Consider the following 16,634-nt stretch of genomic DNA (forward strand, 5'->3'; position numbering starts at 1 on the left):
GAATTGGCCAAGGCCCTAAAGCAGGTTTGGATACCTCTAAAAACCAGAATCCAAGTCCTTGTTCAACAGGATCTTTCTGATTTTTCCAATATAGCAGTTTTTCATTTTATCAAGAAAAACCAACAGATGGACTTTTTTGGTGGGGTGGTATAGCTTTTCCAAGTACAACTGTACATTTTGCTATGTATCATTTCTATAGTAAAGGTATGTATTATCATCAAACATTAGGCATTAGGAAATCTGCTTTTTTCCCTCTAGAATTTAAACTTCCATTTTTTTGGTCTTTTTTCCTTTTTTTAAATTAACATAGAATGTATTATTTGTTTCAGGGGTACAAGTCTATGATTCATCAATCTTACACAATACACAGTGCTCACCACAACACGTACCCTCCCCAGTGTCTATCACCATGCCACCCCATCCCCTCCCCTAATCCCCTCCCCTCCAGCAGCCCCCACTTTGTTTCCTGAGTCTCTTATGGTTTGTCTGCTCTCTGGTTTCATCTTCATTTTTATGTCTCCTCCCCTATGATCCTCTGCATTGTTTCTCAAATTCCACGTATCGGTGAGATCATATGATAGTTGTCTTTCTCTGACTGACTTATTTCACTTAGCAATAATACCCTCTAGTTCTATCCATGTCGTTGCAAATGGTAAGATTTCATTTTTGATGGCTGCATAATACTCCACTATATGTAGCTATACCACATCTTCTTTATCCATCATCTGTCAAAGCTTCCAGTTTTTCACATGAGGTATCCTTTTGTCCTTTTTGTCACTTCTGCATCATTTCAATCTATTTCCCCCTTCCTATACTTTTTGTCCAATGTACACAGAAGAAATTAGAAGAGAAAGCATATACAAACGTTGTTTTTGGAAGTGGGATCATACCCATTTATAAGAATATAATGTGTTTTTTTTTTTTTAAGATTTTATTTATTTGAGAGACACAGAGAGAGAGCATACATGCACAAACAGGGAATGCTCAGAGGAAGAGGAAGAAGCAGGCTCTCTGCTGAGCAGGGAGCCTGACACGGGGCTCCATCCAAGGACCCTGGCATGACCTGAGCTGAAGACATGCTTAACTGACTGAGCCCCCCAGGTGCCTCTATAATGTGCTCTTTTAACAGTAAAGCACAGAGCTATCAGCACATACAGAGCTACTTCCGTTTTTGTAAATGTTACTTTCCACCATACAGCCTTGCCATAGTTTAACCACTTCCTTTTCAAAGGGCATTTTAAGTTGTTTCCGATTTTGGGTTGTGATAATGCCATCATACCCCACCTGTAAATATATCTCTGTACACTTTCATGGCTATTTCTTTGAGTATTTTTCCTAAAAGTAGAACTGACTAAAACAAAGTGAATGTACATTTAAAATACTGATAAACGGGGTACCTAGGTGGCTCATTTGGTTAAGTGTCCAACTCTTGATTTTTGGCTCAGGTCATGATCTCAGGGTTGTGAAATCAAGCCCTTGGTCAGGCTCTGCACTGGGCATGGAGCCTGCTTGAGCTCTCTCTCCTCCTCCCTCTGCACCCCCTACCACTTGCTCATGCTTGCTCTCTCAAGAGAAATAGTGATAAACATGCCAGTTGTCCTTCCGTATGCTAACTTGAATATGTGAGAACCCATTTCTCCAATCCTTTGTCAATGATTATAAATATTTGAAATGTCTGACAATCTAAGAGCTATCAATGGTATTTCATTGTTTTAATTTGTGGTCCTCAAACAGTACATTTACTGGAAGGTTCTATTTCTGTGAACGATTATGTCTTCTGTTATCTTTTTCTTATTGATTTATAAGGATTCACTATATTAAAGATATAAATATAAATACCTGAAGAGACTTACTTTAAATTCTCAGAAACTGTTCGGGCTTTATTGTAGTGTCCTCCAACTGGATTTGCAGCAGCAATGATGGATGTTCTTGCAGGGAGGCTACAAACCATGCCAGCCTTAGCAAGACTAATACTTTGCTGTTCCATAGCTTCTAACAAGGCTTGATGTTGATTCCCCATCTTATCAAATTCATCTATCCCACAAATACCTATAATCACAGTAAAATAATACAGACAAAAGCTTTCTTTGGTCAAGCTCCAAATCTTACAGGATGGAAACTGTTTCATAATAAAGTATTGAATTGTTTCCAGCAGTTAAAATTATGAACTGTCAAGGGTGCCTGGGTGGCTCAGTCATTAAGTAACTGCCTTCAGTTCATATCATGATCCCAGGGTCCTGAGATCCAGCCCTGCATCAGGCTCCCTGTTCCGTGGGAAGTCTGCTTCTCCCACTCCCACTGCTTGTGTTCCCTCTCTGGCTGTTTCTCTCTGTCATATAAATAAATAAATAAATAAATAAATAAAATCTTTAAAAAAAAATTATGAACTGTCATACACTTAAGAATTTGTGCCTGTTTTACAGCAAACAAAACACTCCTCTTAACTAACTTTTATTCAGTATTTTCTCATTCAGCATTTTCCATAGGCAAGTGTTGTGAGGGCTATAAAAATGAAGATATGAGAGTGACCCTCAAAAAGTTCAAATACTCCAAAGAACAAATAATCCAATCAAGAAATGGGCAGAGGACATGAACAGACATTTCTGCAAAGAAGACATCCAGATGGCCAACAGACACATGAAAAAATGCTCCATATCACTCGGCATCAGGGAAATACAAATCAAAACCACAATGAGATATCACCTCACACCAGTCAGAATGGCTAAAATTAACAAGTCAGGAAATGACAGATGCTGGCGAGGATGTGGAGAAAGGGGAACCCTCCTACACTGTTGGTGGGAATGCAAGCTGGTGCAATCTCTCTGGAAAACAACATGGAGGTTCCTCAAAATGTTGAAAATAAAACTACCCTACGACCCAGCAATAGCACTACTGGGTATTTACCCTAAAGATACAAACATAGTGATCCGAAGGGGCACGTGCACCCGAATGTTTATAGCAGCAATGTCCACAATAGCCAAACTATGGAAAAAACCTAGATGTCCATCAACAGATGAATGGATCAAGAAGATGTGGTATATATACACAATGGAATACTATGCAGCATCAAAAGAAATGAAATCTTGCCATTTGCGACAACGTGGATGGAATTAGAGTGTATCATGCTTAGCGAAATAAGTCAAGCGGAGAAAGACAACTATCATATGATCTCCCTGATATGAGGAAGTGGTGATGCAACATGGGGGCTTAAGTGGGTAGGAGAAGAATCAATGAAACAAGATGGGATTGGGAGGGAGACAAACCATAAGTGACTCTTAATCTCACAAAACAAACTGAGGGTTGCTGGGGGGAGGGGGGTTGGGAGAAGGGGGGTAGGATTATGGATATTGGGGAGGTATGTGCTTTGGTGAGTGCTGTGAAGTGTGTAAACCTGGTGATTCACAGACCTGTACCCCTGGGGATAAAAATATATTATATGTTTATAAAAAATAAAAAAAAAAGCTCAAAGACTTACATTCAAACAGGTGAGATAAGATACAGTTATATTCAAAAGATAGTATTATTTTAAGAACTGCAAGACATAGGCATAATTATGTAAGATCAGTTTTCTGGGTAAGGAGAGGACATTTGAGCAAAAACTTCAAGGTAGAAAGGGACCAGGCCTTGCAGATCCATCTGGGGTAAAGAAAGCATGAATACAAAGGCCTAAAGTAGGAATGTGATATCCCTGGAGTGCTGTTGTGTTCCAGGCATAGCCAGAAGGCTATGTAGTTGGGAGAATAAGAGGGGAGAAGCAGATGATGAGGCAAAAGAGGTGATTTGAAGGCCAGAATGTGAATAGCCCTGGACCACTGTCAAGCCTTGAGCTTTCACTCTGAGTGAGACAGGAAGCCACTGGAAGGTTCTGAGCAGAAGAATAAACTCGATCTTTTTTTTTTTTTTTAAGATTTTATTTATTTGACAGACAAAGATCATAAGTAGGCAGAAAGGCAGGCAGAGAGAGAGAGAGGAAGGGAAGCAGGCTCCCTGCCGAGCAGAGAGCCTGATCCGGGTCTCAATCCCAGGACCGTGTAATCATGACCTGAGCCGAAGGCAGAGGTTTTAACCCACTAAGCCACCCAGGCGCTTGATCTGAGTTTTAATGGGATAGCTCTGCCTTGTTAAGAACAACAGGAAGGGCAAGGGTGGTCACAGGCACTATAAGATTGCACTACTAATTCATGTAAGAGATGACAGCAGCCATGGAGACGAGGCTGGATAGTGGACATATACAGAAGATAGAGCCCACAGTATTTGTTGATAGACTGGATATGGGGTATGAGCAAAAATCAAGGATGAATGCACATTTTCTGATTTGAGCAAACAGAAGGATGGAATTATCACTGACTGAGATGAGAAAGCCTGTAAGAAGAATCAATTTGAAGGGGAACATTAGGATTTCAGCTTAAGACACGTTAAGTTTGAAGAAGAGATATAAATTTGGAAATTTTCAGCAAATAGCTAGGCAAAGCCATGAGACTAGATAAGATCAAGAAGGTAAACACAGACTAAGAAAATAAAGGCACAAGAAAGAGGCATCTGGAGGTGCCAACCAGTTAAGGCTGGGGAGATAAAAAACAAGACTGAGAAGGAACAGTCAATGAAATGAGAAGAAAACCAGAAGAGTATAATGTCCTGGAAACCAAGGAGGTAAAGTATCAATGTGGGGGGGGGAGTGGCAGGCAGGTGTGGGTGCTGAGAGGATTCAGAAATGTGGAGGTCATTGACAAGCAAAGGAATGAAAGACCTTGACTGGAATCTGCGTACTGCCTGACACATGCAAGGGAACATGCTTTTCAGTAGGGTTAGAGCATCACCAAGAGAAACTTGGGTAACAAAGCTCAATTCTTATTGAGCCCTCTAAGTGGATTTCTTATAAACTAGCAGTCATATCCTGAAAAACATCCAATGAAATGGGCTAAAAATATAGCAAAACCTCTAATTATAAAGTAATAGCTCTAAATTCTTATTTTAAGTCTTGTCTGTGAGTAAAAGGGTAACATTCACCTTATCCTTGAACTATCATAATCCAGATGATATGCTGGGCTAAGTAATAGTCAGGCACTCAGCAAATATTGACTATGCACCTATGTATTGGGCAATGTGAATATGGCAGTTAATAGGATGACGAAATCCCCCCGCTTAATGTAAAGTTTTAAAACAGGCTTTAAATAAATGATCACAAATGTGATGGTTGTTATGAAATGGGAAGTACAAGGAGCAATATATAATTGTGTCTGTTGCAGGATTCTGAAAATGAATGACAGTAAGTACCAGTTTCAATTCTGCAGTATAAACTGTATTTCCAGTTATTCTTTTCTGGTACTCATTCTCAACTCACTGGTTGATACAGTGCTATCCAAATGCCTCTTGAACAGAATGTAAAGAAATTAACTGGAAAGAGAAAGTCTTAAAAAAATAGCCCAAAGCTCCAGAACTACTAATTACTTAGATCTGGAATAATGCCTTTAAAACCCTTGGCTCAATTTAAAAATAGAAGCTGTAATATTAGGGAAATTAAATGTTGTCAACAGTGGAGAGTTTGGTCTCTTACCTTGATCGCCAAGTACAAGGGCACCAGCTTCCAAAGCAAAATCTCCAGAGGAACCATCTTTTGAAAGAGTTACAGTCAAGCCAGAGGTGGTTGTGGTATTACCACAAACATACACACCACGGGGAGCAACATTGCATACTGCCTAGGGAAACAGAAGGTTTAAAAGAATCAGCCAGGGCTGTCTGGGTGGTGCAGTTGAACATTGGACTCTTGATTTTGGTTCAGGTCCTGATCTCAGGATTGTGAGATCAAGCCCTGCATTGGGCTGCACACTGGGCATGGCATCTGCTTGGGATTCTCTCTCTGTCTCCCTATGGCCCTCACCCACCGTGTGCTCTTTAATAAATAAATCCTTAAAAAAAATTAGAAAAAGAATCAGACAAAGTAAAAGGGAAAAACAGCTAATAGTGACTGCTCACAAATGTCAGTTATATGCCAAGTACTCTTCTAACAGCTTTACTGTATAATCTTTACTACCACAGTTAATAGCAAGGTATTATTACATCCCCATCTTGTGACAGAAAACCAAGGCCTGCAGAGAGTAACTCACACTGCTATGAAGGTGTAAACCCAGGCAGCCTGCCTCTGATGTCTGTGGTCATATGAACACACACAGTTTCATTTTATGCTTCATTTTCAAGTTCAAATAGAAAATACATGAGAGCCAATTTTAATTTCAAAGGTTTCAATGCTTCTTTGTATAGCAGGTAATAAAATAGCTCAATAATGCTGACCTTGTGAGTAAACAAGCTATGGCAGGTCAGAAAAGTGGTTAAATAGCATAAGAACTAAAAGCCTGGACGTCCAAAGTCAGGAAGACTGTTTAAATCTTGGCTTTACTGTATACTGACTATGCTGCTCTCAGATCTCTCTGAGCCTCAGTTTATGTTTTATCACCTACATCCCTGAGGAGTAAAAGTAAGATCATGTATGTAAGGCACTTAATCTGGTACCTGACACACATATCCAATGAAAGGCAGTAAACAATTCGTAACTGTTAATGTTAACCTAATTTTTAAAAACTCTGGTTTAGCAGGGCTAGAACACTTACATACAACACACTCCACTGTCTACAACATTTAATTTCTATTAATATTACAGTTTCTATTTTTAAATTAAACTAAATGGCATTATCCCAGGTTTTAAAAAACATGAAAAAACTGCCAGTGTCATTCCTTGGTATTAAATTTTTTTCAGTACCATTAAATCTATTTTGAAACCATCATCTGCCAAGAACTATTTCTTAAATTAAAAAGGAGTATGAGAGGGGTATTTGGTGGCTCAGTTGGTTGGGCTTCCGACTCTTGATTTTGGCTTGGGTCAAGATGCAGGATTGAGCTACATGTCAGGCTCTGCACTTGGACAGGAGTCTGCTTGGGATTCTCTCTTTCCCTCTGCCCGTCCCTGCTGTGCTAGCAGGTGCACTAGTTTGCTCTCCTCTCTCAAAATTTTTTTTTTAAGTCTCACTTATGTATTTGAGGGAGTGAGCAAGAGAGAGCATAAGCAGGGGAAGGGGCAGAGGGAGAAAAAGCAGCACACTTGCTGCTGAGCAGAGAGCCTGATGCGGGGTTTGATCCTTGGACCCTGAGATCATGACCAGAGCCAAAGACAGACACTTAAGTGACTGAGCCAGCCACCCCTAAATAAGTAAATTTTTTTTTTTTTTAAAAAGATCTTATTTATTTGACAGAGAGAGTGAGAGAGAGCACAAGCAGGCAGAGCAGCAGAGAGAGAGGAAGAAACAGACTCTCCACTGAGCAGGTAGCCCGATGCAGGGCTCGATCCCAGAACCCTGGGATCAAGACTCAAGCTGAAGGACAGTGGGCTTATAAATGCAGTGGTGAAGTCAGAGCTGTTCTCAATACTGGCTGCCCAGTGCAATCACCTGTGGAAGATTATATACACACAGATATACTAGAACCCTAATCCAGAGGTTCTTAATTTAGTTGGACTAGGGCATGCCCTAGGATTTTCAGAGTTCCAAAGATGATTCTGATATGCAGTCAGAGTTCCCCTGAACAAAGATTCAGTAGCCACAGGACTACTTACAAAGAGATCCCTAGTCTGGTCACATTTTCCTTCCTTCCTTTTTTTTTTTTTTTTTTTTAAGATTTTATTTATTTATTTGACAGAGACACAGCAAGAGAGGGAACACAGCAGAGGGAATGGGAGAAGGAGAAGCAAGCTCCCCATAGAACAGGGAGCCTGATGCAGGGCTCAATCCCAGGACCCTGGGATCATGACCCGAGCTGAAGGCAGACGCCTAATGACTGAGCCACCCAGGTGCCCCTCTGGTCACATTTTTCTACACTGGGGCTGGTCAGAAGGAATGGGACACATGGGCATTCTCAGAAAGGACATTATGACTGGCTTACCAGGTGTCATTCCCAGGCAACCACAAGAATTCCAATAAGCAGAACCTACTAGGGCCATCATAAGCCCTGGTGGGAGACTGCTAAGCTCTGACTGGCAGAGGCAGAACATTCTTGGGCACCAACAAGAAGTTGGTCACAGAAGTTGCCTTACTTAAAACTCACAGAGAAGCAGTGGAGATGTACACAGATCTCTTATCTTTATCAGACGGTTCCTAAAGCTCAATACAGTGTTTATGTAGTTTTGTGAAGAAAGAAGGCATGACCCTGTTTCCCTGCTCTTTACTTTCTGAAACTATTCTGTTCATAGGTGAAGCCGCAACAAAATAGACTAGCAAAGCTGATACCAAAAAAAAGGAATTAGAGAAATGGTTAACACTTCACAATAGCTGACATCTCAACAGACCACCATGTCTACACAGCCTGTATGACAGAAAGCGGACTCTATTTGAAAGGACAGCCAGAGAGAAGTGACACATTACCCACACAAACCCCAATTCACTTTTACCACCAGACTAACTCTATCCTCTGGAACACAGATATTAGAAGCTTTGAGAAAATCCACTTATTAATCAGTCATACATTTCATAAGGAATATATCAAATATTAGATGACTGATTTCCTACCTGTAGCATCTGACTCTTTCCCAAGCCTGGATCTCCAACAACAAGGACATGTGGATCTCCTCGAATCGGAATTCTGTTTTTGTCATCTGCATATTTTTGGCTTCCTCCGAAAAGTGCTAATGCCAAGCCTGCTTTAACAAGCTCAAGTGTGAAAGGGGGGTGTGGGGGGGGGGGAGGAGAAAAACCTCAAAACTGAGACACAAAGATGAACAGCAAAAAAGGGATGCTTCTCCTTCCATATTTACATTTACTTGAGAATTTTTTAAAAAACGTGATTGAACTTTACTTTTTTCCCTAAAGAAATTAACTTACAATACAAACTTCTATAAGGTAAATGATTAGAAAGCAAGAACTAGTAAGCACATAAAACCAAAGAAGTACCTTTAAAAGGCAGTGAGTAAAGACCTACCTTGCAAGGCATGAATCTACTCCACAAAACTGGGAAATTCTTGCTAGCTTCTGCTTTAACACTTAGTGCCCCAAGTCACTTTAAAGGTACCTCATTCCTATTAGCTCAAATTAGTAAGAAGCTTGTTCATACAATGAAGCTGTAGTTTGCTTTTCATATCATTCGCTTATCAAGAGCAATGACATATTGAAATACAAATAAATGGCTTATAAAAATTAACTCTTTTTTGCCAACTTTATATATTTTGGGGTAAAGATGAAATACTTACTTCATGACCAAAAATGACAGGGCAAAGTGAGCTGAAAAACAGAATACGACTTATAAATTCTTATTTATGCTTCATCAATCCATTAGAAGATCTGCTTTATAACTTGCTTCACTTGCTTTTATTTAGCATCAAAAAAGGGAAAAGGCAAACATAAAATTTAAATCCCTCAAACAACTCAAGACATTTTACTCTGACAGCTTCTCGAAATTCTGGTTAATTCATAAAGGGAAGAATGCTTTAAAAATTGTGGCTGTGTAAGGGAGACAATACTTGTAAAGCATTTTACTTTTTCGAAAGAGTGAGCAACAGCAGGGGAAGGGAGGGGCAGAGAAAATCTCAAGCAGGTTCCACACCCAACATGGGCTCAATCTCAGGACGCTGAGATTATGACCTGAGCCCAAATCAAGAGTCAGATGCCTAACCATTAGGCTACGCAGGTGCCCCTGTGCAAAGCATTTAAAAGTTCTACTGTGGATCTATCACCAGCCTTTAAAAGACCTCATAATCACAGTCTTCTACTTTAGGCACCATACATGGATTACCACCCCTTCTCACTCTCCCATTCCCTTACCAGTATTCCTGGGGATTACCTCCCAAATAAATGCTTACCCAAATTGTTGCTTCTGAAGAAACCTAAACTAAAACAACCTTCCACTGTCTTCTCCATTCTCCTTTCATGGTCCTCCACTTGCTAATCTAGTAAAGGTGGACAAACTTTTTCTTAAAAGGCCAGAACGATATCTTTTCAGTTTTACTGTCTGGGTCACAGCTACTTAACTTGTACGAAAGTAGTTACACATCGATGAATGGATGGCACTGTGTTCAAATAAAATTTTATTTATAAAACCAGGCAGACTGCCTAATTTGCCATGCCCTCCAAGATTAACAAATGGACAACCATGAAAATTCTAGTTTTAATGCTGAAATCCCAAATATAGAACTAAAGGGTAAAAACAACCTGTGGGAAAATCTTTCTAGTATGGCAGAAGGATCACTGCAAAGGTCTTTCTTATTCAAAATGGGTAAGAGGGACCAATCAAAGAGGTGTTTTGATCTTCAGCCAGGTGGCTCCTCCCCCTCACCACAATGTCCATGCTCCACAGATCACACCCTTACTCTAGGTCAGAGCACCCCTTCTCCCAGGGTATGTATGGATGGCTGTCTATTCAGAGAAGTCTCTGAGGGTTTAAGGACAAAGACCCCCTGAGGAACTCTATACTTTTCTCAGCTGACTAACATATTAAAGAAAGAAATGGTCAAATTCTCTTAGTGTCCTAAGCCCAAGTAAGGAAAACACAACGGGGTTATGTGTTCTAACACAACGCATTTCAAAACCTCAGTTCTTTACTACTGTTAGGTACATCTGTTTTTCAATCTCTCTTGTTTTCCTATTTCTTCAAAATCATCCAAAAAATTGTTTAAAAGCTTTTAAAGTAACAACATGCTGTGTTAACTGTGTTAAGTATGTTATAAAATCTCATGTAATCCTTGGAACAACCTTCTGAGGCAGGAATTATTTCTATTTTAAGATGAGAAAAATGAAGGAGGTAATAAGTAACATGTTTCCAACCACACTGGAAGTAAGTGCTTGAAGTGGGATTTTAATTTAGATTTAACTAAAATTAAAAAAAGGAAAAAAAAAGCTCTTAACCACTAAAGCAAAGGTTGCCTCAATTTGCATCTTTTTATAAAAGAATATTACGAATATTTACTGAATATAAGTGACTTCCATCTGAATCTCTTTCTTGCTTTTTAAAAGTAAACAACCCCTTATGTACAGCTAACTGAAATGACTGGAGTTCAAAGTCCCATGACTTCTTCTGTTCAGTAACCAACTTCTAGTGTGAGACAGTAAATTTCCTTTATGGATTAAACACGGGGATCAACAAACTTTTCCCTAGAGGTACAGACAGTAAATATCTGTGAGCCATTCCCTGCTGCAACTACTCAGTTCTACTACTGCAGCTGGAAAGCAGCCAGGCACCTCATAAATGAATGATTATGGCTGTGTTCCAATAAGTTTATTTGTAGGAAGTGAAATTTGAATTATATATAATTCTGTGTGTCACAAAATTGTATTTTTTTCAATTATTAAAAAATGTAAAAACCATTCTTAGCTTATGGGCCATAAAAAAAATGGGCAGTGGGCTGGCTTTGACCTATGAACTGTAATTTGCAACCATTTTGACTAGTTTTTTTTACTTGTAGCCAAGAGCACCCCTATGGGGTACATAACATAACAAAACCTCAGATAATCTCATACATACTTGACAATGAGTTTAAACAGGTTTTCTTCAGCTTGAATCTCTTGGATGGCATAAAGGTCTTTAAGTGAGAACTCCATCAACACTCCATGCTTACACCCATCCTCAGAAGTCTTTGTTTTCTGTCCTTTGCTATTACTAACAGAATTTGCTTCAATGTACAACAGGAACATGCATTTGTCATTCTTATTTCGAGAACCTGTAAATTTCAAAGTATGAAATACAATAATTGGTATCTTCATTTTCTCTACAAAGAAACAGAATGAAAAAAAAAAAGGTACTCTAAGCTACAAATAAACCTTTATTTTAAAGGAAAAGTTTCACCCATGTAAGAAATAAGGAATTCCCTGTATTAGTGGAGATTCAAAGGTATCTTCAAAAAAGATGCTGGCAAATTTTTAAGAAACAATCAAAATGAGAAAAGATTTATATAATACCTTCTTCAGCATTTGAGACTTTGACAACTCCAGTAATGGTCACTGTGTCTCCTGGGACACAGCTATCCACAAGATCGTGAACAAGTTCACACTCTATTGTTCGTGGAATCCGACCTGCTTCTCGCTGATCATCAGACATCAGCTCCTGGATTCTAAAAATTTAAACAATTTTCAATGAGTATAGATACTGACTTTAATTTTTTCAACATGTTATCTATTCACACCCACAAGGTACCAAGCTAGATAAAGAGCAGATTAGTTGGGGGGGGGGGTGGGGAAGCTCAACGGTGTATCTAATATTACTTCAGCAGTTTCCTATTAAGGATGGCAGGATAAGCATATACACTTGCCTACCCTCTCTCCAAAATGTCCACCAAAATGGCAGTTACTACATAGGTAAAGAGAAGTTTTAGGGTGTGCAGAGGTGTTACCAATAAACAAGACCTCCTGACATTTTAGAAAACAGCAAGTGGGAAAGTATAGATAAATAAAACAAAGTCCAAAATATACACAGGAAAAAGTTACAAGAATCTAAGAGAAGTGGGAGCCTCTAGGTTGGAGTTGGCAGGAATGGAGAGTAGGGAATTCTTGTTTCTTACATAGGTGCAACATCCTTTCAGTGGCTGGCTAAAAAGAAATAGGATAATCAACTGAAAGACAAGTAACAGAATAGCTGTTCAGAATTCTTTGGTAGGTGGGTAGGTAAGCAAAGAATGAGAGCATTCCACCAAACCAGGCTTTCCTGTTTAACAAAACCCAGAGCACTGTTCTAGAGTAATGGATTCATCTATTGTGAGGGGAGTAACAGCATCTAATGAGGGCATCACAGATCCAGAACAAAGCCTCCTCATTCTGGCATCTGAGAAACCCAACTCTGATTCAAAAATATATTCACTGAGTAAAATTTGATAGTCAAAACTCCTAACTTCTTACCAGGAGGCATGCCTCATGAGGAAAAACTCCTACTTATAATATAGCAAAAGAAATCTAGCCTACTTAACCCCCCAAATTTCTCATTGCTCATCAGATATTTCAGGATGAAAGGGCAATAATTCAGGGAAAAGAAGAACATTAGAAACAAACGAAAAGCTGCCTAAGAGTTTCTGAGAAAATCTACCATTATAAAACAATAAGTGGCTATAAAAAGGGAACTATGAGAAAACAAGTGTGAGATCAGGAAAATTAAAAATATGTATATTGGGTTCCTGGGTGGCTCAATGGATTAAAGCCTCTGCCTTCGGCTCAGGTCATGGTCCCAGGGTCTTGGGATCGAGCCCCACATCGGGCTCTCTGCTTAGCGGGGAGCCTGCTTCCTCCTCTCTCTGACTGCCTCTCTGCCTTCTTGTGATCTGTGTCTGTCAAATAAATAAACAAAATCTTTAAAAAATATTTGTATATAAAAATCAAATATTTATAGGAAACAAACAAAAAAGCCAAAGAAATCTAGAAAATGGCACAGAGAAAGCAAAGGGTGAAAAAAGTTTAAAAGACAGATGAAAAGTCCAATCAATATATCTGATAGGAAGCTCAAAGACAGAAAACAGATGTTCTAGAGTCCAAGACAACTCCAGAAGAACTGATCACTGTCCAGCAGGATGAAGACTCTCATTACTTCAGAACACCACAGACAGAAATCTGATTTCAAAAGGTGGGAAAAGCGCTAAACAACACAGTCCAAATATGAAGCACACTAAAATAAGGAAGAATGCAAGAGAGTAGAAAGAGAACTTCCTTTGATTTTGACACATGGATCATTTCTTTTAAGGGAAAAAACAAAACAACACAATAACATAAATTACATTTCCTTTTCTTGGCATTTGACCGCCTTCCTTGTTTCTTTGTTAAACAAAGATGATCATAAAAATATAAATGCTCTTCTTTTTGTTAGATATGACCTATAGATTAAACAAGGAAGACAGTTATGATTGGAATAGAGAAGTAAACCTTGACAATGTAAAATTAACATCATGCTGAAAGAAGTCTAGCAGTAGAAGGGGGAGTAGTAAAGGCACGTGCATTACCTCTAATATCCTTGGTTCAGAGAGTGAGTGAGTAAAGAGAGGGAAGCCATGAAAAGATGTCACCTAAAGTTATGTATAACACAATAAGCAGTTGTGGGAACTGTGGTCTACTACACTGATTTTTGAAAAATATTTACAGGCATTACCTTAAAACTTTTTTTTTTTGCCACACTCACATTCCAATTTAATTATATAGCAATTATATAGCACGAGGTCAGGGGCTTAGGGCCTCTCCACCTTTTCACCAACTGAATTAGCATCTCCCCCAGCAAGTGCCGCTTGGCCCCTAACCCCTGGGGATGGCCACCTGGAGTCCATCTGCTGAAACCAGTGGCACATGTATTTTCTCATTTCACAGAGCCATCCTGATGGCTTCCACAGGACTTCATAAAATCTTCTGGGTCAATGGATTTTTGTTGGCATATGATGGGAACCAACGCTTTAAACCAACCATGGCTTTGAAAGCCCAATAGTTACCAGTCCGGCATTTGTGACCCCCCCCCTTTTTTTAAATTTTAATTCCAGAATAACATACATTGTCATATTAGTTTCAGGTGTACAACATAGTGATGCAACCATTCCATACGTGACTCAGTGCTCATCTCGATGAGCCCTATTTCACCCATCCCATTCACCTCCCCTCTGGTAACCATCTGTTTGTTCCCTATAGTTAGGACTTTTTTTTGGTTTGTCTCTTTTTCTCTTTGATCATTTGTTTTGTTTCTTAAATTCCACATATGAGTGAAATCATATGGTATTTATCTTTCCCTGACTGACTTATTTCACTTAGCATTATACTCTCTCAATCCTCCATGTTATTGCAAAAATCACATTCATTTTTATGGCTGAGTAACATTCCATTATATTTATACACACACACAGACACCACATCTTTATCCATTCATCTATCAATGGACACAGGCCACTACCAATTATTTTCAATTCTCTAACTTACTTCATAATGGCAGTGAGCTGAATTATAACTCCCAAAAGGTATGTCTGGAAAGTTTCTGTTCAACAATCAACTGATAGCCTTATGAGGTTTCCCTCTGTATGTAAATGTTTTCGTTCTTTTCTCTCACAGCTTTTAAAACTCTCTTTATCACTTTTTTTTTTTTAACCATTTTAACTACTGTGTGTCTTGGACCTCCTTAATTTGATTTTTTTTAGTTCATTCTGTGCTTCCTATTTCTTTCCTTCCCCAGATTTGGTAAGTGTTGGGTTCCTATTTCTTCAAGTAATGTTCTGACCCCTTTATCTCTCTTCTTCTTCTGGGATCCCTATAGTAAATGTTACTATGCTTGATGGTGTAACTGAATTCCGTAAGTCTATTCTCATTTTTTATTATTTTTCCTCTCTACTGTTCAGCATGCTTTTCATTACTGTCCTCCGACCTGTTCTGCTAGTCTACTATTTATTCCCACTAGTGTATTTTTAATTTCAGTTATTGAGTTTTTCATCTCTGATTTACTCTTTTCTATGTTTTCTCTTTGCTGAGGGTCTCACTGAGATCCTCCACCCTTTTCTCTAGTACAAGTATCTTTATGACCATTACTTTAAACTCTCTATCAGGCATATTTATCTCCATTTCATTTAGGTCTCTTGCTGTGATTTTCTCCTGTTTTTTCACTTGGGACATAGTCCTCTGCTTCCTTATTTTGACTGACTCTGCTTCTGTGTTAGAAAAATCAGCTATGTCTCCCACTCTTGAAAGTAGTGGCTTTACGAAGAAGGGGTCCTGTAATGCCCTGCAGTGCAATGGCTCCTATTCTTAAGAACATGGCCCTTCAGGGGTATGTGTGTGTTCCATGTGCCCTATTATGGCTGAGACACATTTTATCTTCAGTCCAGCAGTCTATAATGGTTCTCTTTTGCCTCTTGTGGGCAGGGTTTGGTCCCTGTGTTGTTAGTGGGCCAGCCTGGGCCACCCCAGGCTTGAGTTGACTGAGGCCAGGTGTTTGCCAGAGCTGCAGGAACACCAAACTTCAGGGTGCTCTCCCTGTATTATCCCCTGAGAAGCTTCTCTTGGTGGGCATGGCCTACAGTCAGACCAGATGTCTGTTCCAGCCCACTGCTGGGGACACAGCTGGATTGGTATGAATGGTTATCTTCCCCTCTCCCCGGGGAAGGAGTCACTTTGGAGTGCTACTGGCCCTTGTCAGGGCTGCTTGCTCACTGCCACACTGTGGTGCCACTCTGGATGCTCTCCTGCAGGTGAGTGCAGGGAGTTATGTGCACAGTGCCAGCAAGGTCCACACCAGCTGGCTGCACGAGGGGAGCTGTAGTCACTGGGAAAACTCCTGCTCTACTTGGAGGGGCTGAGTCCACATAAAAGTATAGGGGTGGAGTGTGCCATTAGCAAGCTAGGTGGAAGGTGGAGAGTACTGCACTGTCCTGGTTCCCATAGGTGTCTCTGTATCTAGGCTGGGGATCGGGGAGGGGAGACAGCACCCACCAGCTCTTTTGTTCTTCGATAAGTCTCCCAAATGCGCCTGCCCCTCCAGTACATGCTCGGAGATTAGTAAACAAATCTCCCTCCTGTATAACAAGGAACTTTTTTTTGAAGTTCCTTTCCGTCTATGTTTTTTTTCAATAATTTAAAAAAAAATTTATTTTTTTAAATTAACATATAATGTATTATTAGCCCCAGGGATAACCAGGAATTTTTTAAACTGCTACTTCT

The 16,634-nt window shown here is 39.6% G+C and overlaps 1 protein-coding gene across 5 annotated transcripts in view; it reads right to left on the reverse strand.

The window, feature by feature from the left end:
- The window catches only part of MCM8 (minichromosome maintenance 8 homologous recombination repair factor), a 46,589-nt gene that overhangs the window by 13,141 nt on the left and 16,814 nt on the right, over positions 1-16,634 (reverse strand). For 4 of the 5 annotated variants that reach the window (XM_045086018.1, XM_004751530.3, XM_004751533.3 and 1 more), the window contains 6 exons: positions 11,931-12,082; positions 11,497-11,692; positions 9,230-9,260; positions 8,553-8,693; positions 5,555-5,696; positions 1,854-2,049 (listed from right to left, as the gene is read on the reverse strand). In XM_045086018.1, coding sequence (XP_044941953.1) covers positions 1,854-2,049; positions 5,555-5,696; positions 8,553-8,693; positions 9,230-9,260; positions 11,497-11,692; positions 11,931-12,082 — 858 coding nt within the window. The remainder of the gene's footprint in view (positions 1-1,853; positions 2,050-5,554; positions 5,697-8,552; positions 8,694-9,229; positions 9,261-11,496; positions 11,693-11,930; positions 12,083-16,634) is intronic. The other variant, XM_013055595.2, reaches the window with a different exon arrangement.

The sequence above is a fragment of the Mustela putorius genome, unplaced genomic scaffold, assembly GCF_011764305.1.
Source record: "Mustela putorius furo isolate JIRA1106 unplaced genomic scaffold, ASM1176430v1.1 tig00000874_pilon_pilon_pilon, whole genome shotgun sequence".
NCBI lineage: Eukaryota > Metazoa > Chordata > Mammalia > Carnivora > Mustelidae > Mustela > Mustela putorius.